Raw genomic sequence first — 16157 nt, forward strand, 5'->3', positions numbered from 1 at the left:
AAAAATGCAGCAGAGGAGGAGCAAAGAAGCCGTACCAGTTGCCGGCCCCGCCCCTGAAGGGGCTGGGTCATCGGCAGGCGCGATGACGGCGCCGCTAGCCCCTGTGACGGTCGGGTCAGCGGCACCGCCGGCATCCGCGCGCCCCCTCTTGCTCGGCGCAGCAGGCGGGGAGTCGCTCCTCCCCCTTTTGCTGGCACCCACCGGCGAGTTGGACTTCGGGGGGTTGCCCCGGAGCGCGAAGCCCCGGAAGACCCCCCGAGCGGGCGGCACCGTAGGTGCCCACTGGGTCGCTGCGTCCCGGGGCGTCGAGGGTGACGGTGGCGAAGCCACCGCGGAATCAGGGCCCGGCCCCGAGGGGGTTGCCGGCACTTCGTTCTGAGGTTTTGCCGGCACATGGAGGGAAAAGACCCCCTGAGGGAACTTCGTTGTTTGGAAGGTTTCGCCGGAGATTCCCCTCACCCACGTCCTGAGGGTTTCCAAATCCATGTCGTCCTGATGGAGGCGTGTTCTTTCCCCTGGACCCGTGTACATCCACGCGGGCCGGGAGCGCAGCTGGAGCGGCGCGATGCGCCGGTGGACGAAGGTGCGCGCCACATCCACGTCAGTGAGCCCCGCTAGCTGCAGCGCCTTGATCTTCTCCACGATGGGGAGGAGATCGGCGTCGCGGTGGTACTTGTCCTGCCAGCCGCTGTGGGGTTGCGGTAGCTCCGTGTGTGAGAGGATGAACTCTTGGGGGTCTTCCACTCGGACCCAGAACCAGTCGCCCCGCCACTCCTTCTCAATCTTCTTCCCCGACCGAACGATGAACTCGGACTTCATCTGGTCGCGGGCGTGGAATACCACCCCCGATGACATCTCTCTCGCGTTGTCAATCCGGGGGTACAAATAGTGGCGGAAGAGCGTCACCGACGGCATCACCTCCACGAACGCTTCGCAGAGGAATTGGAAGGTGGCGAGAAGAAATAGCGACGTGGGGTGGAGCTGCGCCACCTGCAGCTGGTACGACTCCATCAATGCATGGAGGAACAGCGAGAACGGCGGCACCAGCCCGATGAGGAGGAAGCGCGCGAACACCCGGAAGTCATTGTCCTGGTGCTCGGCGCTCGCCGGGAAGATCAGGGTCTCCCCGTGCTCGCTGAACTTGGAGGCGACAGCATGCCTGATCTAGTCCAGCACCTCGCCGTTGTAGCCAGGCCGGTAGATGGCGAGCGTGGCCCGCATCTCCCGCTTCTTCTGTTCTTTGGCGGCGGCTGCCTTGGTTGCCGCCTCACTCTTACTGGCCACCACTCTCTTCGAGACCTGCGCCTCTTTTCCCTTCCTGGTGGTGGGGGGCGCCATGGGGGGCGAAGGCGGAAGCTAGCAAGAAAACTTGGGTGCGAGATGCGAAGGAGGGTGAAGACGAAGGCTGTGGGGGGCAGAAAGTTTTCCCCTTTTCGGCAACAGTAAGAACTTTATAACACCCGGCCGTTTGGTAACAGCCGGTTCCGTACCCTACGGGTGCGCGGGGATAACTCCTAATTAAACGAGTAATGCGCGGAGTGGCCTTAACTTCCCTGTTTAAGGGGGAAGTTAGGGCGCAGATCACGGGCCCACTACTCCGTCTGTAACGACGTGGTGCTAGGGGCAACGAAGGGACGTGGGCCCGAGGTGAATCGGGGCCCATGCGTCGGTTGGGGGCGTAGCCCGGCAACCGACCTGGGAAAGGCTCGTCCGGGAACAGGTGATGCCGGCCCACGCCCGGGAGCTACTGTCACACCAGTGGCTCCCGAGGTACCACCGTTGCGCGACGCGTGGGCCCCGTCTCCGAGTTCCCGAGAGGATTCCGTCCCGGACAGCGGCCACGAGCTGCCCAGCAAGCTACCAACCCGGAAGGGCTAGCGGGGCTTCGGGGAATATTCCCGCTTGGACACCTCCCGGGGCCATTAGCAGTAGCCTAAAACAGTAAAGGGCACTTAGCCAAAAAGAGAGCGCCTAGGGACCCTCCCCCCGGCAACGTGTAAACACTTGATCAATAGCTAATACCAGTTCAGACAGGCAGGACGTAGGGTTTTACACCTCTGGGTGGCCCGAACCTGGGTAAAAACGTGTGTGCATGTGTTCTTAGCTTGCATGCATCTGGGGTATATTACTTTGCAGGTTATGTAGGCCATCGGCCACGCCGACGATCGCCGGAGCGATCCCCGACGCCCCTGCCGAACCTAAAAGGGGGTGTGCCAGCACGCCCCCGGTGTCGGAGCCCCGTGCGATGACAGGGCATTTCGTCATGGGGCGCATCATGCGCATCCTCTGTCTCCACAGGATTTCACATTCCTGGAGTGAGGTCCTTTGTTTTTCCGTGCCGATGTGTGCACTCACATCTCCGCTGGGTGCTTCCACTGTTGGAAGGTTAAAGTCCGGGATTCCTTGTGCCGGAGATTCCGTACTTGTGCCAGGTCTCAATTGGCTCCCCTCACTCTCTCGAGGCTTTTTAGTAACCGTGTGATAAATCCCCCTTGTCCTTTTTCGTCGGGCATCCCCGAGTACTTGGGATTTGAGGAACCGGATTTCTCGTCCTTTTAGGCCTTTGGACTCGAGCGGGTAGACCCACAGGATCCTTGGGTATCTCTACCATTTCCGGTACATTGCGCGCAGGCACATGTGATTTTGTCACACTTCTCAAGTCACTAAAGTGATCAGGCAGTTGATTCGCTAAAGCATGCAAATCTATTATCTTTTGGACGTCTCTATGTGTCTCACTTGTGCGCAGGTCATTTGCGTGGATCCCCGTGGCTTGCCTCGTCAATTCTCGACTTTTCTCATCAAGAGGTTGATTTCCTCCCCCTAAAGTCGGGAAGAGATCCTCGTCAAAAATGCAGCAGCAAAGCGGGCCGTATGACAGTCTCCTGTCATGGGTCCAGATACCTGATTATTGACACAGTCTCATAACCAACGTATATCCCTACGGAGCGGTCCCATTGCTGATCGCTGAGGGGGTGCTATCGGTACATATACCTAGCAATTGAACCTACGAAGGTGGGAAATTTTTGGTGCCGACCCTTGCGCTAGTTGGACAGGTGAATGGATGTTATAGGCCGTGGGTCTATAGTTTATGAGATTTGCGGCGTGCAACACTGCATGCCCCCAACACGTGGTTGGTAAATTACAACCCCGAAGGAGTGGTCTGGCAATCAATTTAATCATCTTAATCAATGCCTCCGCTAGTCCATTTTGCGTATGGACATGCGGTACAAAGTGCTCAACCTTAATGCCAAGTGCCATACAATAATCATCGAATGCTTTTGAAGAAAATTCTCCAGCGTTGTCCATTCGAATAGACTTTATACGATGATCCGGAAAATTATTCCTCATTTGTATGATTTGCGACATCAACTTGGCAAAGGCATGGTTTCGTGTAGACAACAAGTTAACACAAGACCATTTAGATGAAGCGTCTATGAGCACCATGAAATATCGAAACGGCCCTGAAAGGGGCTGAATCGGACCACATATATCCCCTTGGATGTGTTCTAAAAACGCAGGGATTTCATCCCTCACTTTCAATGGTGATGGTCGAATGATTAATTTCCCCGTCGCGCATGCCGAGCACACGAAATCATCATGATTCGGGAAATTTTTAACATTCACCCCACGCCCATTTGAGTTGTTAATTATATTTCTCATCGTTCTAATACCCGGGTAGCCTAATCTATCATGCCATAAGCAACATAGTTCAGAACTTCTAACTATAGTCTTTAAGGCAGTGTACACGGCCGGCGCTACAATCTTAGTGTAGTAAAGCTCAGTGTCGAATGAAGGAAATTTTTCAACAACATGCTTACCGTGGGCATCGCACTTTGTGATAAGTAGGCACTCTTTGCCATTATCACCATCAGTCTCCACATGGAGGCCGTTTGCGCAGATGTCCTTAAAACTCAAGAGAGTTCGAGTCGACTCTGGGTACAATAATGCTTCCTCAATGAGCAAAGTTGTTCTCATGGGGAGTATGTCCAGAGCCTAATATTTTTGACTCGCCCCCTGCGATAGTCATTATACTCCCCAGAGTCTTTTTAATGGACTCGAAATAAGGAGTTTCTCTCAAGATGGTGTTTGTGGTACAACTATCCACAAGGCACGTTTCCTCCATTCGAGCGCCACGTGTTCTAAAATATAGCATCTAATTAATTCATGAAGCGAGGAAGTAGCAACATAATTAAGTAAATGCGACATATATTTCAGAACATAACAAGCCATCAATATTAATAAAGGAATTAATGAATGAATTCAACATCCAATCGCCATAAAACAAATATTTTTTGCTCTCGTAGAGCTTACAATAAACCAATTATTCAAATTTATCAAAACACACCACCATGCACATATAAAGGAATAAAGCAAGCTAGGTAGACTCTTCCATGAGACCGTTGACCTCAAACGCAATGTCGTTTGCGGTGACGTCATCCATGGTGAAAAGTGCTGCAGCGTCTCCCAAGTCCAGACCAGATGGAGGATTCCCCGAGGGTTCAACATCCATCGGTGTGGTGGTGTCAGTAGTGGATGCATGTAACATCGCCAAGGATGGCGGTGTAGGGATCATCTATGGCGGCGCCACTTGGGGCGCCACAGATCCTCCCCCTCCATAGATGGTGAGGTTGGCCTCATGTGCTTTCCTCTCCTTATAAGCATCCGCTACGTGCTGAGGTGCGCGACATTTGCGGGAATAATGAGACTTCCCGCTGCACCTGAAACACACTTGGGGCCCCTTTGGCACCTTGGCCTCCTTCTTGTCCTTTCCTGCCTTCTTGCCCCTCTTGCCCCTCTTCTTCTTGAGGGGCTTGCGGATTTTGAAAGCGTTGGCCTGCACTTCTGGGCGCACACTAGCCCCCAGTGCTTGCACGACAAAGTTCTTTTTTAGAACCTCGTCATGCGCCTCAGCCACTTGGAGGATGTCGATCAGCTCAGAATATTCCTTGTAGTTCGCCTGCCGGTAGCTCTGGGAGGACTGTATGGCATCCGAATGAAAGCTTGAGAGAGCTTTCTCAATCTTCTGGCTATCGGTGACTGTAACACCGCATAGCTGAAGACAAGTACAAATTTGGTGTAAAGCCGAGTTGTACTCACCAACGGACCGGAAATCCACAAAACTCAACCGGGCCCATTCCGCCTCTGCCTGGGGCTGGGTGGAGTACTTCAGTCTTTCGAACCATCGTTTGAGGGCGGTCCATAAGGCTAAGGCACTCCGCTCAGCCATGTACTCAATCTTGAGTGTGGCGCAGAGGCGGTGGCGTAGGAAGTGCAAAGCCTGGGCATTCTCAGCCGACGTGGCGGCAGGGGCACCTTTGCCACCCAGGCCAATCGGGCTCAAGAGTTGTTTACCCTCGAGCCAGATTTCCACATCAGTTGCCCATGCAAGGTAGTTACCACCATGCTGTGCAAGTTCGTCAAACTCGCGCTTGGTGATTGTCGACATCTGCAAATATGCATGATTCCATTTAGATTCCAATACATAATTGCGATGAAAAATACATTTGTGGTTTAATGTGGCGTTCCAATATTAAAAACATGTGATTCTATGCTTCATAATACGATTAAAAGTGTTTGAATAATTAACCTACAGCATCAAAAAGCTAAATCAAAGCATGTTAATATTAGTGACATGTTAAGCAAGTGCAAAGGGCAAAGATACGCAAAAAGAGTACATTCCCGAAGCAATTTTGGCCTAATTATGTGATTTTAGATAAAACAGACAGTTCGAGGGACATATATGCAAAATAACACAATAGGGATAAAATGAGTGTGATTTACTAAAACGTCCCAGACTAAAACGGAAAATTCTTGGCCCAAAAAGCATTTCGGGTTGCCAGCCCATTGCCCCCAATTTTTTTCTAGCCCAGAGGCCGGCCCATCCCTCGCGGCCCAGCTGGGCCAGCCGTGCCAGCCCCTAGGGTTTCCCCTGGCAGCGGCGGCTGCACAGCAGCGGCAGGGGGGCCCAAGGTGGCGGCGGCGTGCGCCCGAGGCCCGGGGCGGCAAGGGCCTGCGCGCACGAGGCGGCGGCCTGCCGGACGGCGGCGACACGCTCTCATGCCCAGCACGGCTGCAGCCCGCGCCCAAGGCTGCGGCAGCGGGCGCACTGGCGGGGGCGGCGCTCGCGATGGAAAAATTTGGGCAGCACAGCTCGCTACCATTCATGGCTGCGGGGGCCGGCGGTGCGACGCTCGACGGCGTGGCGCCGTCTCCCCCAAGAATTGGTCAACAAGTCCCTCATGCGGCGGGATCGGTCGGCAATTGTGCCGGCGACTTGATCAGCAAGCGACCCGCGAGGAAAATCCATTCTTGAGGTGAAATACAACGAAAAGAAACTAATCGCAAAAACGGAATCGTAACGCAGAGAGGAATCAATTTTTGCAATAAAATTTCAGATCCAATACCTCCGTGATTTTTGTCGATAGCCTCCTTGGGGTAGTCTCGATGAAGGCTCGGGGTAGAGGCTCGTGCTGATAACGTGTTGTGCGACTCCTGTTGGCTGGCCGGTCCCGAGGTTGCACACTAAGATCGTAGTCGAACACACACACAATCACGAAGTACAGTAAAGTAAATGAACACCAGTAAATAAAGAGAAACATGAGCTCTTATTAATTTCTGATCTTAAGTATACGTACAAGGGGTAACCTTCTCTTCTTTATATTGGCTCAATGGATAAGAACCCATAGCAAACTATTAGATGGAGGAACGAGTCAACAGGAGTCGGTAGGGGACGCACGACTCGGTGACCACCCCACCCGGGGTTGGTTCCTCAACGCTAGCTAGCGCTCGGCGCGGCACAGGCGAAGGAAGGCAGACGACGGGAGCGGGGACGTGTAAAGTACGTGTCGCCAGGGCGCGGGGTGCCTGCTGGCCAGGCAAGGCACCGCGGGCGTGGGGCGCCACTACGCGCGCACGCCAGGCTCTCCCGGGAATGCGGCCGTGGAGCGGTGGGCGCGGAGCACTTTCTGTTTTAATGTACTGTAGTACCCGTAGTAGATGCGCTGGGGAGAGCTAGGGTGGGTCGTGCAGTACTCGTGCCAACTGTGCCATGCGTCGTGGATTCGTGGTGCCCGTGGCCGTGGGTGGGGTTCGCGGGAGAAAAATGAAAAATGAGTAGGAATGTGCGGCTGATTTTGATGGGTAGCGAGCAAGCTTGCGGGCGGTTGGTGGGTCTCGATCGGGCGCCAAGCGAAGGTGCGGCTGATCTTGATGGATTCCATCGATCATGTGACATGCGGGTGTAACTGTGGTACGGATGGCCGGTTGGCGGTTGCTACGGACAAGTTGTTCGGCTTGTCCTACTCCTCCTACATCCACAGGAAGGCAGGAGCTATGGCACGTAAAACTTTTCACCAGTGCACACATGACCGCACTGTAGGAAGAGTTCTTATGAAGCTCGGCCTCAAGGCGTGCATAATGGAGGTGAAATAATTGTTCACGTGGAAAAGAGAGAAATAAATAACGACCCGAGCTTCCTAATTAATTAAAAGATGTTCTATTCATAAGGAAAAAAATAAGCAAAGTTAAAGGAAATTTCTCATTGTACTACTCCCAACATCTCATATTAACTGTCAAAATATTACATGTTTTTACACTTATAAAGATTTGGGTTGGTGGTCGCGAGTTTACTCGAACAAACTCTAACAATACTACCTCTTAATGGCTACTGACTCATCTAATTGTCGCTCATTTTATATGTATCATGATCTTTTGACTATTCTTGATTGGTTTTAATGACTATCAAGATAAAAAAAAATTCAAAAATTATATTGTCAGATAAATCTTATTTATTAGAAATTTTAAAAATATGAGCCACGGCCACAAATTTTTAATCTCGTAGCAAAGCACGGACATTTTGCTAGTATCTATACGTATTTTAGTATATAGATGCGTCCATGTTTAGACAAATTTAAATCAATTAATATGGGACAGAGGAAGTACTAGATTTCACATTTCTTATATTCATTTAATTAATTTTATTTATCTAAACATTAATGGTAAGATATTAAAAAATAACTTATTGTACAACATATTTTATTGTCTTTCTTAAATGACGTGGAACACATCACACCAACTATGTACATTTGTTTAGCAATCTGGGGGGCATGTATTTTGGCATGGGGAGTACCACATAGCTGCTGCACCGTTCTTTTTTTTTTTTTAGAACGTCTCTTCGCAGGTGATGTGCGTTGGGGCTTCTTTGGACTTGCGAGGGCTTCGGCGGAGGAATAATAAGGCGGCCCAGCCCATCTCGGTCAGCCCACCCACGGTAGCGCCTGGCTGATTCGAAACCCAGTGACCCGGCGCCCTGAGGTCCTGAGCTGAGCACCTAAAAAAAAACCTAGTCGAGTTATCCTACAGCGAAAACCCTAGGCGGCCGGTGGCGCAGTCGTGTGGCGGCCGGCAGGCGGGCGTTGGCGCGCGGCAAGGGCTGGCTGGCTGGGGATCGCCTCGATCTGCGTGCACCTGGACTGGAGGATCTTGCCGCGGTCTGATTGCAGAAGCCCGAGCCAGCGCTCGAGTCTGCCACTAGTCGGGTAATTTGATACTCCTCGAAATCTGATATTGCCCTTGATAAGTTGATACAGTAGTAATTAGCATGCGTGCACCGATTTGTTCGAGGAGTACGTCAGTATGCAATCTGGTGTAGAGCTCGAGCAGAAATATTTGGCACGATTTCATTTTAAATTCTTTCAACCCTGGAAAACGGTCGTGGAAACTGAATTCAAAGGCACCTTTAAGTTGGCTCTATCTAGTGTCATTTTTGTTTTGTAATGGATAATACTGCGCCCGGCCTAAAATTTAGTTCCAGGTAGGTACGCCCCTCAGTTTAGATATGGCCACCTAACATGCCTTTTAGATATGGCCACCTGACATGCCTTGCCATTCAGTGATGATTGACATAAGGAAATCCTATTACTGCTTCATGCCAAAAAACTGTATTATTGAAATCTTTGTTCAGAAAAAAAGAAGAGGAAAGTTTGCCATCCTGATACCGAGTACTTATTATTTCTTACACTCATGTGATGGTTTTCATCAAAACCTGATGTTTATACTTTAGTTCAGGTGATTGTGTGGTGTTTGTAAGGATCAAATTATTTGAGAGTTTATTAGGATAGATTTGTAGGATGAGGTAATAGTGAGGGTCATTGGTCCTTGCAATTTTTGACTTTTTGTAGCTATGTTGATCTTGTAGGTTGCTCTCAAATGGAGTTTAAAAAGTAACTGGTTTGGGATGTCATCTGTTTCTTAAGGACTGCAGTATCGAACATAGAATTGGTATAGAGCTTCCAAAGTCGCTCACAAGCTGGTTCGTCTTGATAGAACACTGTTTGTGATCATTACAAAAGCTGAAGACATTGTTATTTTTAATAGAAATCTACATTATATGGTAAATACTATTCTGCTCTTACTCACATGTATATTGTGACGAAGTGATTATGGAGCTGCATACTTTTTCGTTTCCATGTTTTCCTGCGTTTTTTATTCTAACTTCTGCAGTCCAGTGACAGCAATCCAGCTTTTGCTATTCTACAAGGCAGCAACATTTCCAGCCAGATTATCTTATATGAAGTTCTATCTGTGGGTGAAGATGCTACATATGATGAAATTCGTGCGGCATACAAGTCTGCTGCTTTAAATACACATCCTGACAAAGCAGAGAGACCACTCAAGTGATTTGTGTCTTCCGATGAGCAACAGGATTTTCACAGTGTGCAGAAAGCATGGAAAATCTTACGCTATCCTACATCTAAAGCAGAATACGATAAACAACTGCAATCATCCAGACAGAGCCTTGAAATCATTGCATTGGATATTCAAATTGAGGACATGATTGTTGAAAATTCTGCTGATGCTGTGGAGCTATTGTATGCTTGTGGGTGTGGTGATTATTTTTCGATCACTTCTTGTGAACTTGGTGATATGGGAATTTTGGTGAGTGAAGATGGAGAAATAGAAGTGCAGGCATCTGATTCTTTATCAGCATCCATTGTTCTGGGATGTGGCTCGTGTTCTCTTAAAACTCGACTGGTTATAAATAAAACGTAATGATCCATTTAAACATGTTATGGGTTATGTCTTATTTTCTGAAGAGACATATCTCTGATCATCCTCCAGCGTACCGTGAGCTTATTCGTTTTTTCTCATGTATGTGAACACCTGATGGTTATAATGTGGTAAATGATATTTTTGACCATTGTGCTCACCTAACCACCTTCATCAATTCAAGGCGCTGGCTGCTGGGAATTAATGGTGATTATATGGTTGTTATCCGTACGTCTCATTTGGTTAATGCTGCTTATTTAACTTTGACTTGAGCTCCCATCCGTCATGTGTTCACCTGTGCAACAGCAAAAATTGAATGTTCGCTGCCCATTTTCTTTCACTTGGTTGTTATTGGTGGTACATCTCATTTGGTTATTGCTGCTTATTTAACAATGACTTGAGCTCCTTTCAGTCATGTGTTCACCTGTACAACAGCAGAAATGAATGCTTATAGTGTTCATTTTCTTTGACTCGATGCTAGCTTTCTGTTCTCAAGTCCCTTAACAAAAAGGAAAATCCTAATGAGTTGCCGTCCTTGCTTGAATTACTACTAGCTCAGCTGACTCAGCAGCACCTTGTTCTGTATCTGTACTGCTAAGCAAGGACAGCATCCTATATTCTATGCAGAACTGCTTCGTGCAGTGTTTTACACTATTGGCAACGGATGATCTACCAGCATTTGTTGTTTGTAAGACTTTTTTTTCGAAAAGGGGAGCTCCCCGGCCTCTGCATCGGAGCGATGTACACAGCCATTTTATTGCAACGTTATGTCATCACAGTACACAAATCATGGGTCGCACAAAGTCGAAACAAAAATAAGACAAATAAAGCAAGAATCCTGAAGCCGCCGTCTATGCATCCTGAAGTCTAGCAACATGCTGTCAGCCAGTCCGGTTGGATATATCCCGTGCGACCGTCTTCATCCTGATGCACCCAGAAGCCGAAAGCTCCCGCTTGTCCACAGGGAGGAGGAAGGACCAAAGACGGATCAAAACGGTGGCTTTGTAGATAACCTGCAAAAAGTGAACAAGTCTGGATCTGTTAAAAATAATATCATTCCTGTACTTTCAAATAGCCCAACAAATAGCAGACACTTCCACCCTTGTGAGCCTTAGTCTTTTTGTCTACCTCATTCAATTAGTTCCCAAACATATTAGAAGTATTCGTGCGGGGGTGGTGGGGGTGGGGGGGGCAAGACACTGAACCACCCTTATGTTGTTTGTAAGACTACATCATCTACCGTTACCGGCAAGTCACCTCTACACGGCAATGTACGTGGTCACACCTCTCATCTATTCTACTTCCACTTGCGTTTTTGTTATGCGCATAGAACTTCTCATTAAGCAAGGACACCGCGCTCATCGTGAACTTCTCACTGAAGCTTCTCCTTTCTTAAGAAGAACAGGTGAGAGTGCTGCCTGTTCATTAAGCAAGAAGAAGATTGTGTTAGTTACAGATTATAGTTGAAAAACAAAAAAAGAAAAAGAAACACCAGGACCAAGATTCCTAGCATACCGAAGCATTCCAGGGGACATATATCGAAGCATTTTATTTCAGGATCGCATTTTCAAGATCCCTAGCTAGCATACCAGGATAGCGAAACAGATCTTTGCGCACCTCGATATTTGATTCCTCCCTTGCACCTGAAAGCTACATCGAACCCATCAGAAATGCTGGCTCGCAAAAAGAAAAAATCAGGCTCAATTTTTTCCCTTTCGTCTTCTGCGAGAAGGAAAGGATTCGTATGCCCTCGAAAAAGAGTCGTATATATATACGCCTTGTAGCTTTCTCATCTCCTCGGTGCTCCGATGACCTCACCATCGTTGCGTGTGTCGACCCTAACCCTATGGACGGCAGCAGCTAACGTTTATTTGGTTTACTTCCGCCTCGATCTCACTCACGCTTGGCACGGAGGTGGGTGCGAGGTTGGTTTTGTGGTTTAGCGTTTGCTTCAAGAGAAGCGCGAGAACTACGGCCACCCGGACCGACCGATCGACCGGCCACACGACGACGAGCGGCAGCACATCATCATTTGCGGCGAGCAAACTGCACCGATGGCGATGACTCGACGAAGCACGCAGGCTTAGTTGACGCCGCCGCGGCAACTGAAAACCCACATACGTACGCCCGCGCGCGTACTAGTCAAGAAGGCCGGTTTTATCCAACGGCGACATTTCACCTGAAAGGCCGGTTTGGTTGGTATACCTCGGATCAAGATTCAAGAGCCCCCTGTGGATGGATTAAATAACGTATAAGCCGTATCTAGTAGGAGTACTTATACGCGATCGACCATGCGATTTCCATATTTTCCATCCTTTTTGGAGCACGGAGATACGTACGCGAACACGTAAACACGACGTACATAATTAAGCAGAGAAAAGAAGTTCAAGAAGAAGAAAATCCAGTCAATTCTATCTGGATTGGAACTCGAGGCCGCAGTTTCCAGTACGGTGTCGAGCTCCAAAGCTCGAATATTTGTTACTTAGCCTTGAACCCAAAGGATTACAAACTCCAACGCAATCCATGGAGAGCTAGAGCCTCCCTTTTAAGTTGCGCGGCACTTGTCATGCGCGTCCACATCCCGGCCTAGCTAGTAGATAGCTAGCTCCTCTACAACGACAAACCCATTCTTCGATCACCACGGCGACAAGATCCCATTTATACGCACAACGTACTCCCTCGCCAGAGATCGCATATATACAAGCATCGATCGATCGCATGAGCGTTGCACAAGCTAACACCAAAGCTTTTTGCAGGAGGGATCGATGCCTTGCTTGGCGCACGACTACCACCCCAGCAGGCTCCCAGCAGCCACTGCTAATCACTGCAAGTCCCTCTCGTCCCTCGTCAGGGAGGCCTACGCGCACTGCCATGTCCCCTGCGTCCGGATCCCCGGCGCCGCCGGGTGGAGCTCCGGCGAGGACACCGACGACGACGACGACGACGCGCTTGACACGAAGCAGGTAGGTTAATTTGTTGGCAGCAACGAATATGGATGCTCTGATTAATTGTTGCTAGCTTAGCTAGGTGATCAATCAATCGCGTGTTCTTGCGTTGATATTGGCGTGCACACAGGTGGTACTGAACGAGATGAGGAACCGGGAGATGAAGCGGCGCTCATCAAGGTCCAGCGTGGAGTATTACTCCCCGACGACTCTCTCCAGCGCCTTCATCTGGTCCTTCACTCCGCTCGATGCAAGAAGCGTCCTCCTCGAGAAGCTCTCGAGCCCCGAGAAGAACTGCATCGTGGTGGAGGAGGAAGGGGAGAAGAAGAAGGAGGAGGAGGAGGAGGGAGAGATGGATCAGGCGGACGACGATGGCGTCGAGAGCGAGGCGTACTTCTCGGTGAAGAGCTTCTTCACGCGCAGCACGAGCAGGGCGGCGACCGTGGCGTCGTCGGCGGCGGACGTGGACCACCCGTCGCCGGCGGCGTGGGAGGGGCTGCGGAACTGCGATGGGTGGCCGTTCGGGCTCTGCCGCCGCCCCGCCGTGCCGCCGCTGCCCAACACGCCGGCCGACTCGTGGAAATGGCGCAACCGGAGCAGCAGCGCAACAGCCTCGCCGCGCGGCCGGCCTGACCGGAGCCCGGCTCCTGCCTGCGGTTACAAGGTCGCTACCACTGGTTAACCCACCGGGCCGGCGTCACCATTAATCAGGAAGAACCTTGCACACAATGAACCGTCCACTGTGGCAGATACCGCTGAGATGTGACGACGATGTTGGCATGTTTTCAGGTATAGTTGAGGAGATGATTTGGGAGTGCTTCTTGTGATCTTGTTGTTGTATCTCCGTGGAAGTATCTGTATTTAATTTCCAGGTGTCCGAGCAACTAATAGTGATATCAATAACTACTCAGGTGTAATTTGAGATTTCAGAGCAGCATGAATGGCTCTGTTTCCATTTCTTTTTGGAGTCCCTTTGTTCTCTTCTGGAAATGGCTTTCGGTGCAATCAGTTCTTTGTTCCATTTGGATGAGGTAAAGACAGAACTCTGCACCACAAAACGCAGAAAAGGCATAAATAAAGTGAAGCTGCAGGCGCACGGTTGTAAACTTTACTCGGTGACTCGTGAAATGACATGACCAAAAGGAGAATAGGATGCTAAAGCAGTGGCGTCTCGAGAGTCGTCGTTCGAAGGGGCCGGCCGAGCACTCCACTGCGCTGGACATTGTCGACAATGCAGATCCTGACAGTCGACAGCTAAGATATCTGAATACTGACACGATGGGACAAATTCTGTGCAAAACGATCTTGTTCAGAATTCAGAAACCAAATGTTTCACCTATCAGCCTAAAATAGTCTGTGCCGCAGAGATCTCACAGCCTCAGCTTTGACTGTGGAGAGAGGGGAACCGCCGGTCTAGTCTCTACCAATCTTCCGTCAAGCAGAGCATAGCGTGACTGGTTCAGGAATGACGCTTTATATGCTTTCAGTGACCAATCAAACAACCAGTACAGTTGAATAATCAAACAACCAGTACAGTTGAATAATCAAGCAGAGTACAATGAACTGAAGACAAGTGATTAGACTTCCTAGGTACAGTTGATTCGAGTACATGAAGGTTTTCTTCATAGCAAGATATGATAAGTCATGCTAGCAAATATCATGTTACTTGAAGTGGAGGCTTTCAATAAAGCACCTACATATCAAAACAAAATCTTGACTTCAGGGAGGAAAGCTACCAGTAACTTTCAGAGAATAGCGTAGCTGGCCATGTGTTGGACTAGTTTCTAAACCTGAATGCACCTGAACCGTTTTCCCCCCTCCAAAATAGTACTCCCTCGATCCGTTTTGAAATGTCTATAAATTTGAGTTTGTCCTAAATCAAGGTTTGACATCTTTAACTTGTCCAACTATAGCGTAGCTGGCCATGTGTTCGAGTATTCCTCATACTTGACGGGTCGAATTCAAAACCTGAATACACATGACCCGTTTTTCAAACTAATAGCTGAAATGCATTCTGTACTTTTAAATAATTATGGAAAAGAGCATAATCATACACATAGAAAATAGATAGCAACTTATACTTTTGAAGGCCTGTAAAAGATTAAGATCTTTTGGAAGTTATGTAAAAATCATAAAATAGACCACTTCACATTCTTTTTTTAGCAAACAAATTTCATCTATCATCTAACTGGATGAAGGGAGCTGCCACTAAATAGAGTTTGGAGGAATATTAAATGCATGGTGCAATAAATTGCGGGGGAATCCAAAGATGGGAATCAAGTGGTACTTTTTTTGTCCTATTTTGTCTCTAAAAGGTTACATGTACAACTAATTTGAAACGATGGAGTGTATGATAACCGGTTACCACATATATTCATGCTTTTTGGGGGAAACTTCTTCAATAAGCAATTTCGCATGAATACACAATCCATTTAATGCCTCATGATATAATGAGCTTGATAGTCTAACTAGCACTCATTAAATTCATTAACTCAATGAGTTGAAAAGGCCAGGTCGATTTGACTACTTTGCGTCTGGGCTTGAACCGAGTTGAGCAAAGTTATCGTGTACACATTAAGCTCACGATTTTTTATTTTATTTTCACTCCTAATAAGAAGCAGAGAGCCAATACAAGATTACGGTTTTGTTCCTTTGCTTTTGGTGCATTTTACAAGGGTATTTTGGCCATTTCCCTTCATTGGGAATTCTTCATGGTTATCCGTAAGCATTTCGGGGAATCTTCAAGAACGAGCTAAATAACTGTGCTCATCGCTATAGATGTACCACCACCAAAGATTGAAATGTATAGGTGTTTTTATGGTGCTTCAAAGTTCCAGAATCTTTTTAAGATAGTTTCATATGTAAAAATATTTAAAATATGGTAGACCGATCGACCCCATCTTTGAAATCTTTATAAGACTAAAATGTTTTGTGCACATGCGTGAGTTTAGTCTTTGCACATCGACGCCGTACACAACGGTGGCAAGAGTAATCACCTCCACACCAATATCTATGACGCCGGTGTCCCCCAATTAAGTCAAAGTCAATGGTCTGTACCATAAGGATGTTTTAGTTGCCAACGATGCTTGGATGCGATGCCACTCCTGTTTGGCATGATTCAGTGCATGACTTTGTAAAACATGTCGTTGTGAGCGATTTAATGAT

The 16157-nt window shown here is 48.5% G+C and overlaps 2 protein-coding genes and 1 pseudogene across 2 annotated transcripts; 2 read left to right on the plus strand and 1 right to left on the minus strand.

Moving 5' to 3' along the window:
• Positions 1 to 4573: 4573 nt before the first annotated feature.
• On the minus strand, positions 4574 to 5446 carry LOC104585110. Its single transcript, XM_010241084.1, has one exon. The coding sequence runs from the start codon at positions 5444 to 5446 to the stop codon at positions 4574 to 4576; it is 873 nt and encodes a 290-aa protein (XP_010239386.1).
• Positions 5447 to 8304: 2858 nt separating this feature from the next.
• Positions 8305 to 10198, plus strand: LOC100830550 (annotated as a pseudogene).
• A 2360-nt stretch (positions 10199 to 12558) lies between these two features.
• Positions 12559 to 13966, plus strand: LOC100830860. The gene is made up of 3 exons (XM_003576561.4): positions 12559 to 12718; positions 12804 to 13010; positions 13123 to 13966. The coding sequence occupies exons 2-3, from the start codon at positions 12813 to 12815 to the stop codon at positions 13672 to 13674; spliced, it is 750 nt and encodes a 249-aa protein (XP_003576609.1). The 5' UTR covers positions 12559 to 12718; positions 12804 to 12812; the 3' UTR covers positions 13675 to 13966.
• The last annotated feature ends 2191 nt before the right edge of the window (positions 13967 to 16157 follow it).

Source organism: Brachypodium distachyon, chromosome 4 (genome assembly GCF_000005505.3).
Source record: "Brachypodium distachyon strain Bd21 chromosome 4, Brachypodium_distachyon_v3.0, whole genome shotgun sequence".
NCBI classification, from domain to species: Eukaryota; Viridiplantae; Streptophyta; class Magnoliopsida; order Poales; family Poaceae; genus Brachypodium; species Brachypodium distachyon.

Coding starts and splice junctions, on each gene's coding strand:
- LOC104585110 (XM_010241084.1), bottom strand. CDS start 5,446: ATGTCGACAATCACCAAGCGCGAGTTTGACGAACTTGCACAGCATGGT.
- LOC100830860 (XM_003576561.4), top strand. CDS start 12,813: ATGCCTTGCTTGGCGCACGACTACCACCCCAGCAGGCTCCCAGCAGCC. Junction 13,011..13,122: donor ACGCGCTTGACACGAAGCAG/GTAGGTTAATTT, acceptor GCGTGCACACAG/GTGGTACTGAACGAGATGAG.